This window comes from Onychostoma macrolepis, chromosome 19 (assembly GCF_012432095.1).
Source record: "Onychostoma macrolepis isolate SWU-2019 chromosome 19, ASM1243209v1, whole genome shotgun sequence".
In the NCBI taxonomy this organism is placed as follows: Eukaryota; Metazoa; Chordata; class Actinopteri; order Cypriniformes; family Cyprinidae; genus Onychostoma; species Onychostoma macrolepis.
The window spans coordinates 11,178,996-11,192,683 of record NC_081173.1 but is presented as its reverse complement, the minus strand read 5'-3'; the positions used below and the strand labels follow the sequence as shown (position 1 = coordinate 11,192,683).

The 13,688-nt window shown below is 36.2% G+C and overlaps 1 protein-coding gene across 1 annotated transcript; it reads right to left on the bottom strand.

Annotated features, from left to right (window-relative positions):
• Window positions 1-4,790: 4,790 nt before the first annotated feature.
• Window positions 4,791-10,868, bottom strand: fam8a1a (family with sequence similarity 8 member A1a). Its single transcript, XM_058753618.1, has 5 exons — window positions 10,302-10,868; window positions 9,231-9,351; window positions 8,607-8,730; window positions 8,290-8,429; window positions 4,791-6,272 (listed from the first exon to the last, which is right to left on the bottom strand). Exons 1-5 carry the CDS (start codon window positions 10,603-10,605, stop codon window positions 6,128-6,130), a joined length of 834 nt encoding a protein of 277 aa, XP_058609601.1. The 5' UTR covers window positions 10,606-10,868; the 3' UTR covers window positions 4,791-6,127.
• Window positions 10,869-13,688: the final 2,820 nt, after the last annotated feature.

Here is a 13,688-nt window from a genome sequence, read left to right as displayed (position 1 = left end):
GCAGGGAATTTTCACTCACCAGATTCCATTTCTAAACATCACACAGAATATACAATCATTCTCCCATTCTCCTTTCACTTTGCATTTGGCCCACTCGAGACTCAATTACAGCTAAAAACCTTTATGTATCTCATTGTGTAGAAGACAACAACTGCAGAGCCTCCTCTCAGAAACTTCATAGAGATCTCTGGATCTCAGCGGGACCTCAGCAACGCCTGACCTGTGCGTGACTATCACAGTGGAATGGTGCATCTTTACATATGCAGCAAATGCACTGTGTAAGATGCCTGCTTAGAATGCGAGTGAATATCAAACTTGAGTAAAGCTGTTTAGCACACCACATGTGTCTGAGGAAAATACTGACTCTCGCCGGTTTGGAAAATCCAGAGTCACACTAAATAAGGTCACTCGGTTCAAACTTCACCACAGCGATATCAGCATACAGCAGCAGCGCGGTTCTTTCATACACAGCGTGACTCCTATTTGAAAGACACTAATTCTCCTTCTGTCCCACTGTAGGAAACCCTGATTAGACCTCATCTTCACAACTCTGCCTTTCAGTTTGGAAAGGGAAGTGCAGGGATCTGCAAGATGGTCCGCTTGTAATTTATGGCATTGGCTTCAGCTCTTAGAGTGATAAAAATGGCAGAGAGCTGGTGATTATGAATGCATACGGATTAATGGAGGCTATTTAAAGACTCTACGCAGAGCAGAGAAGACAGGGACATAATTTTCCATTCTTAAAGGAAGTGGAAAATCCATGGATTATCCCCAAAATGACTATGCTGTGTAGTTCAATCATTAAACTTGGCGTTATGCCACAGTTCTGATACCAGAGGAAGCTTTTTACTCTACTGTGGTTGTTGTATATTGATCGGTCATTGGTTGGTTGGTAGTAGTCAGTGGTGGTGAACCAGAATGAATGCAGCCTCTTTGCCTGGTACTGTGCATTTCATTATGGGTTTTTAGGAGGAGCACCATTTAACAATGAAACTAATATCTGCATGTGTATATAAATGTACACTACTTTTCAAAAGTTTGGAGAAAGTAAGGTTTATTTATTTATTGAGAGAGAGAAATTAATATTTTTACTTAGCAAGGACATTTAATTAAATTAATTAAATTAATTTAATTTAATTAATATTAAAATAAATGCTTCTTTTGAACTTTCTATTCATCAAAGAATCCTGCCAAAAATGCATTACGGTTTCCACAAAAACATTAAGCAACTGTTTTCAACATTTATAATGATAACAAATGTGACACTGACTGAAGATTGCAGTAATGACTGCTTAAAATTCAGCTTTGCTTTGATGGTTATAATTAAAATGTGTTGTTTTAGGTCAAAGCCTGCGAAATATCTCTTCACAAAGACAAATGCCTGTTTCTGTGGCCAAAAAGTAAAAAAACTCAAATTTGTGACCCTGGACCACAAAACCAGTCATAAGTATCACAGGTATATTTGTAGCAATAGCCAACAATACATTGTATTGGTCAAAACTGATTTTTCTTTTATGCCAAAAATCATTAGGATATTAAGTAAAGATCATGTTCCATGAAGATATTTAGTAAATTTCCTACTATAAATATATCAAAACCTCATTTTTGACTAGTATCATGCATACCAAACTTCATTTGGACAACTTTAAAGGTGATTTTCTTAATATTAAGATTTTTTTGCACCCTCAGTTTCCAGATTTTCAAATAACTGTATCTCGGCCAAATATTGCCCTATCAACCATACATCAATGTAAAGCTTATTTATTCGGCTTTCAGATGATGTACAAGGGTCACATTTATGCATTGCAATTTCATTGGCATGCTTGCTCAGTATGATAGAGAAAATATTTTTTCCTAAGACCTAGATTTAGACTTAGGTCATGATGACTTGTGAAATATTGGCCTAAATGTCATAAATGTCATTTTTATTTACAGTACTTTATACTCCTGTATGTCATTTATTATGTACAGTATATGTATACTCAATTTAATTGCGTGTTTGTTTGTTTTTTCATAAAGATTAATTTAATAATGATTTTTCTGTTGCATAGAAATGTGTGTGATCATGCAACAGAAAAATCATTATTAAATGAATCTTTATGAAAAAACAAACAAACACGCAATTAAATTGAGTTTAATAACCTTTAAGCAACCTTGTGCTCTGTTCCAGCATTTGTGCACTTTGGGTGTCAATAACATTGTGATTAAAACCAATGCTTCCTGCACTTTTTGAATCGGAAGAAATAGGTCAGCCAAATGTAACCTGTTGTAAACAATGTTGGTTGTTCTGTCTTACTCTCTAAACAGGCCTCATTAAGTCGAGACATTAATACTCCGCTGTGCTTTCAGTGCTGTGGATCGCTGTGGGATCAGCTCAAGAGAGTTCCTTCCTGTCGACGGGGCTTGTTATTGTCACAAGCATCCTCACCATCTCCTCTCGCTGTGAAGTTCCCTAATTAGTCACCTCACCGCAGCGCTCGTCTCTCCTGATTCACAGAGAGCAGCACACGATATACAAGGCACAAGAAGAAACATTTTAATGAGGCCGTGATTTCAGGTGTACTAGAGATGAATGTGCAAAGTGAATTTTGTTTCACAGGTAGTGGGTCACATGTAAAAACACTGATTCTTGAGTACTGGGATAAAACAGAATGCAAAACTGAGACACATGAAAGTTTATGTTTATACATATTCAAAGACATTCACCTTTGTTTGAGTGCATTTGCTTTTTCTCATGAAATGTGTGCATTCAAATACAGGTAGGCTACAGCACCATCAGATACAAAATTATTTTCTAATATTTATTATAAATATCGCCTTATAGGTCATTCAATTAAGAGTTAGTTAAAGTGTTTCAAACAGATGCCAGATTTTTGTAATGCATTTATAATGTGTCAAAAAGAAACATGTTCAAAAAACATTCTATTTATCAAAGAATGCTCATAAAATTATATCAAGGTTTCCACAAAAATATGAAGCAGCTCAACATTCAACACTTTTAATAATAAGAAATGTTTCTTAAGCAGCAAATCAGTATATTGTGCATAAAATACAAAATGATTTATGAAGGATCATGTGACACTTAAGACTGGAGTAATGGCTGCTGAAAACTAAGCATTGCATCACAGAAATAAATTGCCTTTTAAATTAAGTTATTTTAAATTGTAATAATATTTCACAATATTGGCCTACAGTTTTTACTGTATTTTTTTAAATCAAATAAATGCAGCCCTGCTGAGCATCTGATTTTGAAGAGACTTCAAAAAATCTTACCGACTCCAAGCTTCTGAATGGTTATGTGTATAATAAATAATAATAGAACTCATCAGAGCCGGTTTGATGTTTTTTTAAATCATTATAATTGCAGCTGAAGAATCACAGAAAACCAAAACACATTCATAGTAATAGTGGTCTAAAAACGAGCTCTTTATAGCTATACTGTGATGATGTGACTTTCATTTAACATTTTTATCACAGAAAAATCATCTTATAATATGCCATATGCTACAAGCAAGGTTCAAATATGCACTGGAAACCCCACTGGGTTTTACGTCCAACACGTTAACCACTCAGATGATGCTCCAGTGGCACAATATATTTAAAATTGTGTCTGATTTTCACATTGGAAATCAAGACTAATGCAACTAATAATTTCAACATGCTGGCAGTTCCAGGCTGCGGCTCAGTGGCAAACAAAACAACCATATCAAGTTGTCTTGAGCCCGCCAATCATTCCTCTCAGCAGGGTGAAGCACTATCCATGGGGACGGCTTTACCAGAATCCCGGCTGAAGAGGATGTGGGAAGAGCCAGCAGCTGTGAACCCAGTGGCCTTGCCAAGCGCTGCTGGACAGCCAAACCAGATGTGCAACCCAGTAAAATTCATATTAGAGATGACGGGCAGACAGATGGGTGGGGCTGTGGGTGAGTAAAGATACGTTGTCTCTGTGGAAAGCTGGCAAACCACACAAAAAGAGAGTGAGATACTCTCTTAAATGAAGAACCGAACACCATATGCTTTCAATGACATTAACATTTTTGTTAAGATTTTATTAAAGGAAAGTATGTAAAACAATGTTGTGTGTGTCTATGATCTTGAGTTTCTGTGTTAAAGATGCACTTAAAGAAGTCGTTTTTATGTTGCATTGGCAAGACTTATACTGACACCTAGTGGTGCGGATGCGTCATTGTTGTGCAAAAGTTTAGGGTTATTGATTCAGTTGTAAAAAAGTGCTAAAGCAGCTAATCTTGATCAATTTATTTTGTAAGTGAAGGTGTCTAATAATAAGGAAGAGAGTCGTTTTTTAAGGATAAAGTGAGTAGTATTTGGCTGATCGTGTGATTTCAAAATGGCTGCCTACACGAGGTGACCTGCTTCAAGAAAAGTAAACCAGCTTTTATTAGGTTATCTGAGTGAAGTACCTGTCATGTGAGTGTAAATATTTATCCTTTATTTATGTATACATCATTTTGAGGAAATAATCACTTATGGCACCTTTTAAGTACCACTGGTGTGTATCAAAAGAAATCCCAGAACAAAACTACATTCATAATATTTTCAGAAGAATTTCTATCATCTCGTGGTGTTTGTTCAAAACCATGCCAAAGCGTTGCTTTATCAGTAAGTGTGTGTGAGTGCAAGTTGGCATGTACATCTATGTCCTAAGACAACCCTTGTGTCTGTTTTCTTCATTTGGTCCACAAGGTTTTGATTATGAGGAACTGCCCCAGGGACTCCAAGACCTCCGGAGAGACCAGAAAGGGCAAACAACACAAAGACAAAAAACAGGCCTTATGGTTATGGATGTAATATTTATTTCAAAGTTCTAAATCAATGGTGAGTCATTCTTACCAGAACAGTGCAATTTTGCAGTTTTGTTTCCTGATTGGCATGTGATCAGTTTGGAAACATTTTCTGCTTGTGAGAATGTGCGGACTGTCATTATCTATGGAATGTGACTGTGTAACTGAGCCCATGCCAAAGGACATTTGCTTTGCATTTCGAAGAACTCACCACTGTGATTGTCAAATAAGGGTTCAAGCTTGCGTTTACGAACAAATATCACCATCTAGTGGTTATCAAGATTTTTTTTTTTTATCATTCTATTTTACCTAAAAACTTGAAATAATAATAATAAACTTTATTCCTGCTAGTTGTCAAGGCAAGGTTTTTCCATTTTCATTTTGTTTAACTTGATGCATTAAAATAACTAAAGTTGAAATAAAAATTAAAAACTACAGACATTTTAAAAATAAAGAAAAAAATAAGCAAAATTACTGAAACTTTAACTAAAATTAAAACAAAACTAGGAAATGTAAAAAAAATAAAAACTAATTCAAAATATACTAGTAATCATGAGAAAGATCATGTATCCCAGAGAGGTTGATTTCATTTAGACACATGCCAGTTGGATTTAACATTATTTGTGCGTAAAATAGGTAAGGATGTGGTAAATACACTGCTGTTGAGTATCAAACCTTGTCTTAAAGAATTTGAATATATTTTCATGAACCATGCAAAATTATAAATCAGAACAGCTGATGCGTTTGGCACGCTGAATACTGTGAATTTCAAAATATAATACTTAACACTTTACATATCAAAGATCAGAACTGAAACATATGCCAGGTTTTTAAGAAACCCTGAGAAATGTAGTGAGGCATATCAGCCACTGACTGAATTGACAACAGGAATGGAACATTCCGGACGTCTGTGTGCACGTGTGGAAGGATACGCGATGAATGCCGAGCTCACTTCCCTGCCTTTAGTAAGATTAATAACAGACTCGTCTGGGCCGTAAAGCTTGACTCTGAGGAGAAGTTATGAAAACCTTATGGATTGAGCTGGTGTTTAGAGTGAAACATTCCACTCGGATAAAATTTCCAAGCATGTCTACATAAAACACGTGTCTTGAGCTTGATATCACTCATTATTCAACATGAAATACTGTCTGTTGAGGGATCAGTAACTTTTCTATGAAAGCAGATATTTCTCAGTGCTGTAAACAATAGCTATGTGATCAGACTTTGTACATGGATCATTAGTGCAAATCTGCAGGAAATAAGTTTGTAAGCACTTGATGCTTGACAGGGGTTGTTTTCAAATGATTTTGACACACACAGACTGGTCATCTGGCTCTTCTCCTCCGAACCACGATGGTTCCAGCCACAACGTCATAAACAGTTCTGTTGTGCTGGAAAAATAGTAACGTGATAAAGATTGGAAACAGGAAGGCGATGGAGAAGTTTTTGTTTAAAGCCCGTACTGTGGAGCTGCAAAAAAAAAAAAACATGAATAAATAAATATATACTGTGTGTATATAAATATATATATATATATATATATATATAAATATATTTATTTATCAGTGGCGCCTGCAGGTGTATGGCTGTACGCACTGTGCGTACCATGAGCGCTCAGACTGACCTGAGATTTGCCTCGCAAACATTTCAGCAGTTAGTAGCTATATGTGTCCCATATTACTGTCGACTGAACCAGCCATGCCAGCCATTATGAATTTATCTGCACACCAATGTCAATTTCTGCATATAAATAGACAAATCCAAATAGAAACAGAAAATCATGCTATACGCACCTTCATCATGAGATCGGGTTAGCCTACAACAATTAATTAGGCTATTTTACAAATGGGAATACAACGAATTCATGAAAATGTTTTACATTCAAGCTACCCGTAAAATTTATAGTGAAAAGCATCTGGAATGCAATTTTTAAAGCTGTTTTTAAAGCTGTTTTTAAAGCGTTTGTTGCATGGATTAAAAAAAATAATAGGCTAATAAATAATTCACATAGCCTATCAGACAAAACTGCGTTGCAGCAAATCCTTTAAATTTTAAGGTATTCAGAACAGAGCAACATAAAAATCTGAAAATATAAGCAGCTATACAATTATAGGAAAAAAAATTACACATAGCCTATGCCATTATAATTTGTGTTTTATTTTTTAATTGTATAGAATAATAAAATAAAACACTAATTATAATCGGGCCTGTTTTAGGCTTTTCATTATTTTTATATTTTAGACATCCATCAGTTATGGTGATGAAAAAAAATGACTCGCCATCTCCTCCTTGGACGTGCCTTTAGAGAGAAATGCATCTTTACAGATTACATAATGAAAGAGTTTTATTTTCAATTTGAATTATTTCGTTTTAAAGTAGTAATTTAAAGCTTTCTATAGATATAGATATATACTGTATATATTTATCATGTCTGTGAGGCAATTTGCTTCGTTTCGGTTCAACATTGTGGAGAGCTCCTGTTCAAGACCGAGACAGCAGAAAGCGCATCCGCTGTTTTATATTTATTTTATAAAAGCACAACGTTTTGTTGATATTGTGAGTGCACACAAATAAAAGTAGACCCTTTACAGTTCCGAATGATGTAGCTATTACTCTTACCTTTATGAGAAAAAATGACGGCGTAGCCTATTTTAAGTTGTTTTCACTATTAGAAAAAAATGCAAGTGATCACACTGGCGCCTCCATGTCCTGCAAAGCGCTCTTCAGCTTTTCTCTGCACAAACGATTGGATATGCGTCTAACTGCGTGCATTTATCTAGATTAAACATTTAAACTAACATTGTGATATGCTTGAACTGTTTTATATCTATAGATTTTATTTTAGGCAAGTCGTGATGATTTGAGAAGGCTAAATTGATAAAGCATAGGCTATGATCAGCTTACTGTCTGCCGCTGGCCGCTTGGTCGTTACTTAAAAAAAATAAAAAAATTTGCCTACACATTTAATGAACAAAAAATGCTCTAAACATTTTTCTAATTTAACTTTATAAAAAAACTAAACAAAATATAATCACTTTTCCATTACATACAAAACTGAACTATTTTAATAATTGAAACAGCAGTATGTTTTGGGATAAGGGGGAAAAAAGACGGGCTCCAGTCGGACTCGGGCTGAGAATTCTGATAAGCTGTCAGACACGGTTGGGCCAGGGCCTATATTTGAGGCCCGTGCAGGGCTCTAATCCACTTCATCCAACGCTGTTTTGTTCCTTGTTGTTCCATCTGTGAGCATTCTTTTGATAAATGTATTTTACCATTTTGTTGAGTTTAAAACGTGTGACACATTCGTTCTGCTCTCACTGATCATTAGGTCCTCCCAAAAAAAACAAAAAAAAACTCTGTGCGTACCCTCGGAAGAAATTCTGCAGGTGCCCCTGATTTTTATTATTATTTTATCAGGGCCATTTCTGGCAAAAACCCAGGGGTTTGATGGCCACCACATTATATAAATATATGCATAACTCACGCAGATAAGCTGACACTGGATGCCGGTACCACCAAAACCCGATTGGGCTGCACTAGGACTGTCGTGTCACATGTGACGACTCGAAGCCCCAGTAGGAACTTTCCCGGAGTGGCACCTCCAGCTCCCCAAATACAGATGATCTGCAGATGAAGACAGAACACAGACCGAAGGAACAGTTTTTCTACCAAATGCTGTTACAAAGTGAAAATATGACAAGACTGATTAAACAATTTTAAAATGTAAATTAAAAACAGATTGAGAGACAAGGCTTGTAACTGTGGCTTTCACAACATGAAAGACAAAAGATGCTCACTCACTTCATAGACACACACTAGGACTCTGTATGCTAAAGCCACGACCATCATCTTCTGCAGGTCCTCCAGTGATGTGTTCTCATCAATCTCCTCCATGATAAACTGCATCATGAATTTGGAAATATCTCTGTTTGGAAGATCAAAGACATATGAACTGTCATACAATACATATAGTAGGGAGTTCAAATGTAGGGAGTCAGTAAGATTTTTTAATGTTTATGAAAGAAGTATCTTTAGGCCACCAAAACTGCATAAAAAAATTTAATAAATAAATAAATAAAAATACAGTAAAAATAGTAAAACTGTATAAAAGTTAATTAAAATTTAAATGACTGTTTTCCATTTTAATATACTTTAAAATATAATTTATTCCTGTGATGGTAAAGCTGAATTTTCAGCATCATTACTGCAGCATTCAGTGTCACATTATCTTTCAGAAATCATTCAAATATGCTGTTTTGCTGCTCAAGAAACATTTCTTATCAATGTTTAAAACAGGCATGCCACTTAATATTCTGTGGAAACTGTGATATTATATGTAAAACAGTAGTACACCTATGGCTGTTCAGTGTAGGAATGATTCAAGAAGGATACTTCATTTTTATTCGGAACACCTTCTCAAATCACCTCATTCCATTGAGATGCATAATCCACAACACTATGGTTGCCTTAACACAGAAGAGAATGAAGAAATCCACAGTTTCTGCCAGAAATCTACGGAGCGGGGAGGGGATGGTGTACTCTCTACCTGAAAGAACAAAAGATGAAGTTAGAACCTAAGTGTGCATTCTCAAGTTTGCACCTTCAATGCTTCAACAAATAATAAGACAATCAGATCTACAGAATTCACATCAGTGTCACAAATTTGCTCACATTTGTGACCCTGGACCACAAAAGCAGTCATAAGTCGCTGGGGTATATTTGTAGCAATAGCCAACAATACATTGTATGGGTCAAAATTATCAATTTTTCTTTTATGCCAAAAATCTTTAGGATATTAATTAAAGATCATGTTCCATGAAGATATTTTGTAAATTTCCTAACGTAATTATATCAAAACTTAATTTTTAATTAGTAAAACGCATTGCTAAGAACTTCATTTGGACAACTTTAAAGGGCGATTTTCTCAATATTTGGATTGTTTTGCACCCTCAGATTCCAGATTTTCAAAGAGTTTCATCTCAGCCAAATATTGTCCTATCCTAACAATCCATACATCAATGGAAAGCTTATTTGTTTTCTGTCTGTGGTCCAGACAGAGTCACATTTGATGGTGACCTACAGAATAATGCAGAAAGGAAAAATGTCTAATTACTAGTAATTCTTTCACTAAAAGATAGTATGTGACATCATGTAAATTAATGTTGGCCTCTCTAGGTAGCCTACTGTGCTACTCAGTAGCTGGTCAACAGGTGTCATTGTCTGTCAAGGCTTTTACAGTATCATGTATTTAGTCTGGTTTGTATGCTGCATTATGTCTTTAACACCAAATTTTGAGTAGGCACAGTGAAGCTTTAAGACACCAATGTGGGGACAGGATATATAATATTAAAAAGTACATAATAATGGGGGATTATGGCGATACATAATACTAAAGGTACATAAAAGTAAGTTAATTTAGTCCAGTTCTTCATTATCGTTTGTTAGTGAAGCAGCTAATTACTGCATCTCCTCGGAGCAGTGGATTGACACAGCTACCTGCCGGCTGTGCTGGTGCTCTCTCAGCGCTGCTGGATGTGGCAGGGGCTGCTGGGCGGCTGGATGGTGGGCTGCTCATCTGGTTACACCAAGCGGCGATGTCAGCGGGCGTCGCGACACACGCAGGCGGAGGAAAGAGCGGCGCGGACAGGAACACCCAGCTCTGCCAGCTCACATAGCCGCTGTAATAGCGCCACATCCACTGCTGCAGCCGCTGGCAGTATTCAGTCGTTGACATGTTGTCATTGTCATCGGACCCCTGACAGTTTTTGACTGTTTCTTCCGCACTATTCTTCGCCGCCATGTTTACTGCTTTTATAAATCTTATTTAGACTTCCACTTATTAAAGAGGCTAATCGGCTCAAGCAGCGGCCATGACAACTGCTCACTGAAGCCGGAGTATACCACTATGCCAGTAGCCTACATATGGACAATGTTTTTCTAGCTGGAGATTTTCGTTTCAACGACCTTGTCCTGTGACCAAGACCGTTTCCATAATAATATTATAGCAAAAAGACGTGTCTGGTACAAAAGACACTTACAGTGTAAGCTGAAAATTAAATAGCATCAACTGTTAGTGCACCCCTGTGATATGCAATAATGTTGCCTGCGAATATCATTAAGTTAATTATTATGTAACACATAATCAAAGATAGACAGTCATGATGAATCTGAAACTCGTTATTTAAAATATTAATACAGCAGTCATGCAATTTCAAACTATTACAATAATTCTTTAAAAAAGTTATTTTACAATTTTAAAAGTATTTTACAATTATTGTCCGTGCAGCGTTTATGTCCTCGTAAAAATCAAGACTATATGGAATGCTTGTATTTTTATTAAATAATACTTTATATTGACAATTTAGTTTATACGTTTAAATGTATATACATTTTAATTTTATTGATAATAAAAACTCTACACGTTATTCCTTAAATACCGTTTTATATATATTATATATTATATATATATTATATATATCACTAAAAGATAGTATGTGACATCATGTAAATTAATGTTGGCCTCTCTAGGTAGCCTACTGTGCTACTCAGTAGCTGGTCAACAGGTGTCATTGTCTGTCAAGGCTTTTACAGTATCATGTATATATTTGTTTTTGGGGGTTGAAAGTGAAACTCAAGACTCATCACTAGATGGCGACAGTGTCTTTCACATGATTTTGGTTATGGTAATGAACTGATTTATTCTCAATAAAATTCAATTAAGCTTTGTATGTTCAAATAGAGACCAAAATATACATAATGACACAGATTTTACACAAACTTAAACATTCTTTGTTTTAAACGGAGGACCAAGAAATAGAGAGGAGGAATATATTCTAAACACATGAGTACACGGGAGCTGTCCCAAATTCAGTTTTTGCATGATAGCAGCTGTACTATCTCACTGAAATGAATTGTGCTTATTTAGGCATCTGCATGTCAGTGCAAAAGGGTCAAAGGCTTCAAAATCTGTCCGCCGGAAACAACCCTGTTTTGTTCCTGGATGCTTGTTGTGGTGGCCAGCTGTTAAAAAACTGTGATGTATCTATGTCTCTGTGTTGCTCTCATTCTCTATTGGTGCTGTATTTGCTGACTGGGCTGCCCTGGGCCTGTGAGTAAGGTCTGGTCGGCCTAGTGACTGTGCTAGGACCTGAATGGAGGCCCCCAGGCGGAACAGAATCAGCCCATGTGAGGATGATCACCTCTGACAGGACGTGAGGTGACTTGCGCAGAAATAATCAGGGACAAATAAAAGCTGTGTCTAACAAACGCTGACCTGCATGGAACTCACCACCAGCTGAGGATTACGAGCGAGGTGTGTAAATGTGTGTTCGTCTGCTGTCCATACACAGATAATCATAGTATCTGCACATCATGAAGCGAAGAATCACGAAGGGTTAAAGTATTCAAATTAAATCACAAACGCAGAAGAGAACACCAAAACACTTGAATTTATTGTCTTATACTTGAACTTTGTTACTGTTGTGATTGTGTCAGGAGTCTGTGCAACATCTATCAGACTGTGTGTCTGTTCAGGGAGGGAGGAGGCAATAAGTGACTCAAAACCTTTGCTGATCTCTGTCTCATACACGTTAACAAACGACCTGCGCAATTAAGGAACTTTTAAATGTTAAATGCCAATTTTGGTGCATCATTTCATGGTCAATTGGCCTAAAGAAACCCCTACCATTACAAGCCTCGTCACAGCCTGTAGAGGAAACATAGAGGAATCAACTTTCCTGCATGTACTGTAAGAACAACACAAAACCTCTCAATCCAGCTGCAGACTCAAAACTCATTATTTGGCATAATGGCCAAAACATGAGTAGCCTAAATGATTTCAAGGCTAAGGTCCTTCATCCTGCAGTGATATGACTACATCTTTGATTTGCTGAGTTGGTGTCTTAATCATATCTCTGGAAAGTCTTACTGTTTGTAGTCTAGAAATGCCCTGATTTCAGCATTAATGTTAAGAGACAAAATGTGATGACAGCACGCTGACTCAGAGTTCAGGAAATCATGTGATGCACTCACCCGAGATTTAACCTCAAAGATGTACACATGATATTTAGACATACAATATTTACTTTAGAAATGTCCAGTATCACTGTATAAGTGTCATTCCTGGGATTCGGTAATATTTCAATCCCCCAGAGGAAAAAAAAATGGATCATCAAAATGAATCGTTAGAAGCTTTTCACAATACTTTGGTATGCCCATTATAATAAATAAAAAATAATTATTGTGTTTTAATATTTTTTCTTAAATCTATCTTAAACCAAGCATTTTGTCATGTCCCTGAAGCACTTCACTGAGTTTGTACTTTTTGTTTGTACAAAATTATTAACAAAATGTGCATAGTGTCTATGATTTTTGGAAATAATGTATTTAAAGCATTTATTTGTGTTCGTTTCTTGTGAAAAATATTTTTCTAAAAAAAAAAGCCAGATATTTGATCAAAGTTATGTCCCTCAGTTTGAATTCAACCCCATCACACTAACCATTCTACGCCCATAATAATTTAGACTCCACTCATACGTGACATCATTTACCAGAAATGACATCATTCAGGTCCCTTTAATAGTGGTGCAGAAAATGGTTAGTAGTATCATACCTTTTATTCATATTTTAATATGCTTAACAACTCAACCCCGTCACATAAAATTAAGATGGAAAATGATTGTTTTTCAATATTTTATTTGAATCCAAATGCACTTATTTTATTGGTGCCGTATATGGTCTACTCTCCTACACTACATGAGGAGCAGTGGCCATTTTGTGTGAAAAACCTCAACCCCACCACACTCAACCCCGTCACAAATATATGTATTTCTCATTGTTACGGGGTTGTAAACTTGTGACAGAGTTGAGTTATTTACTTCATTT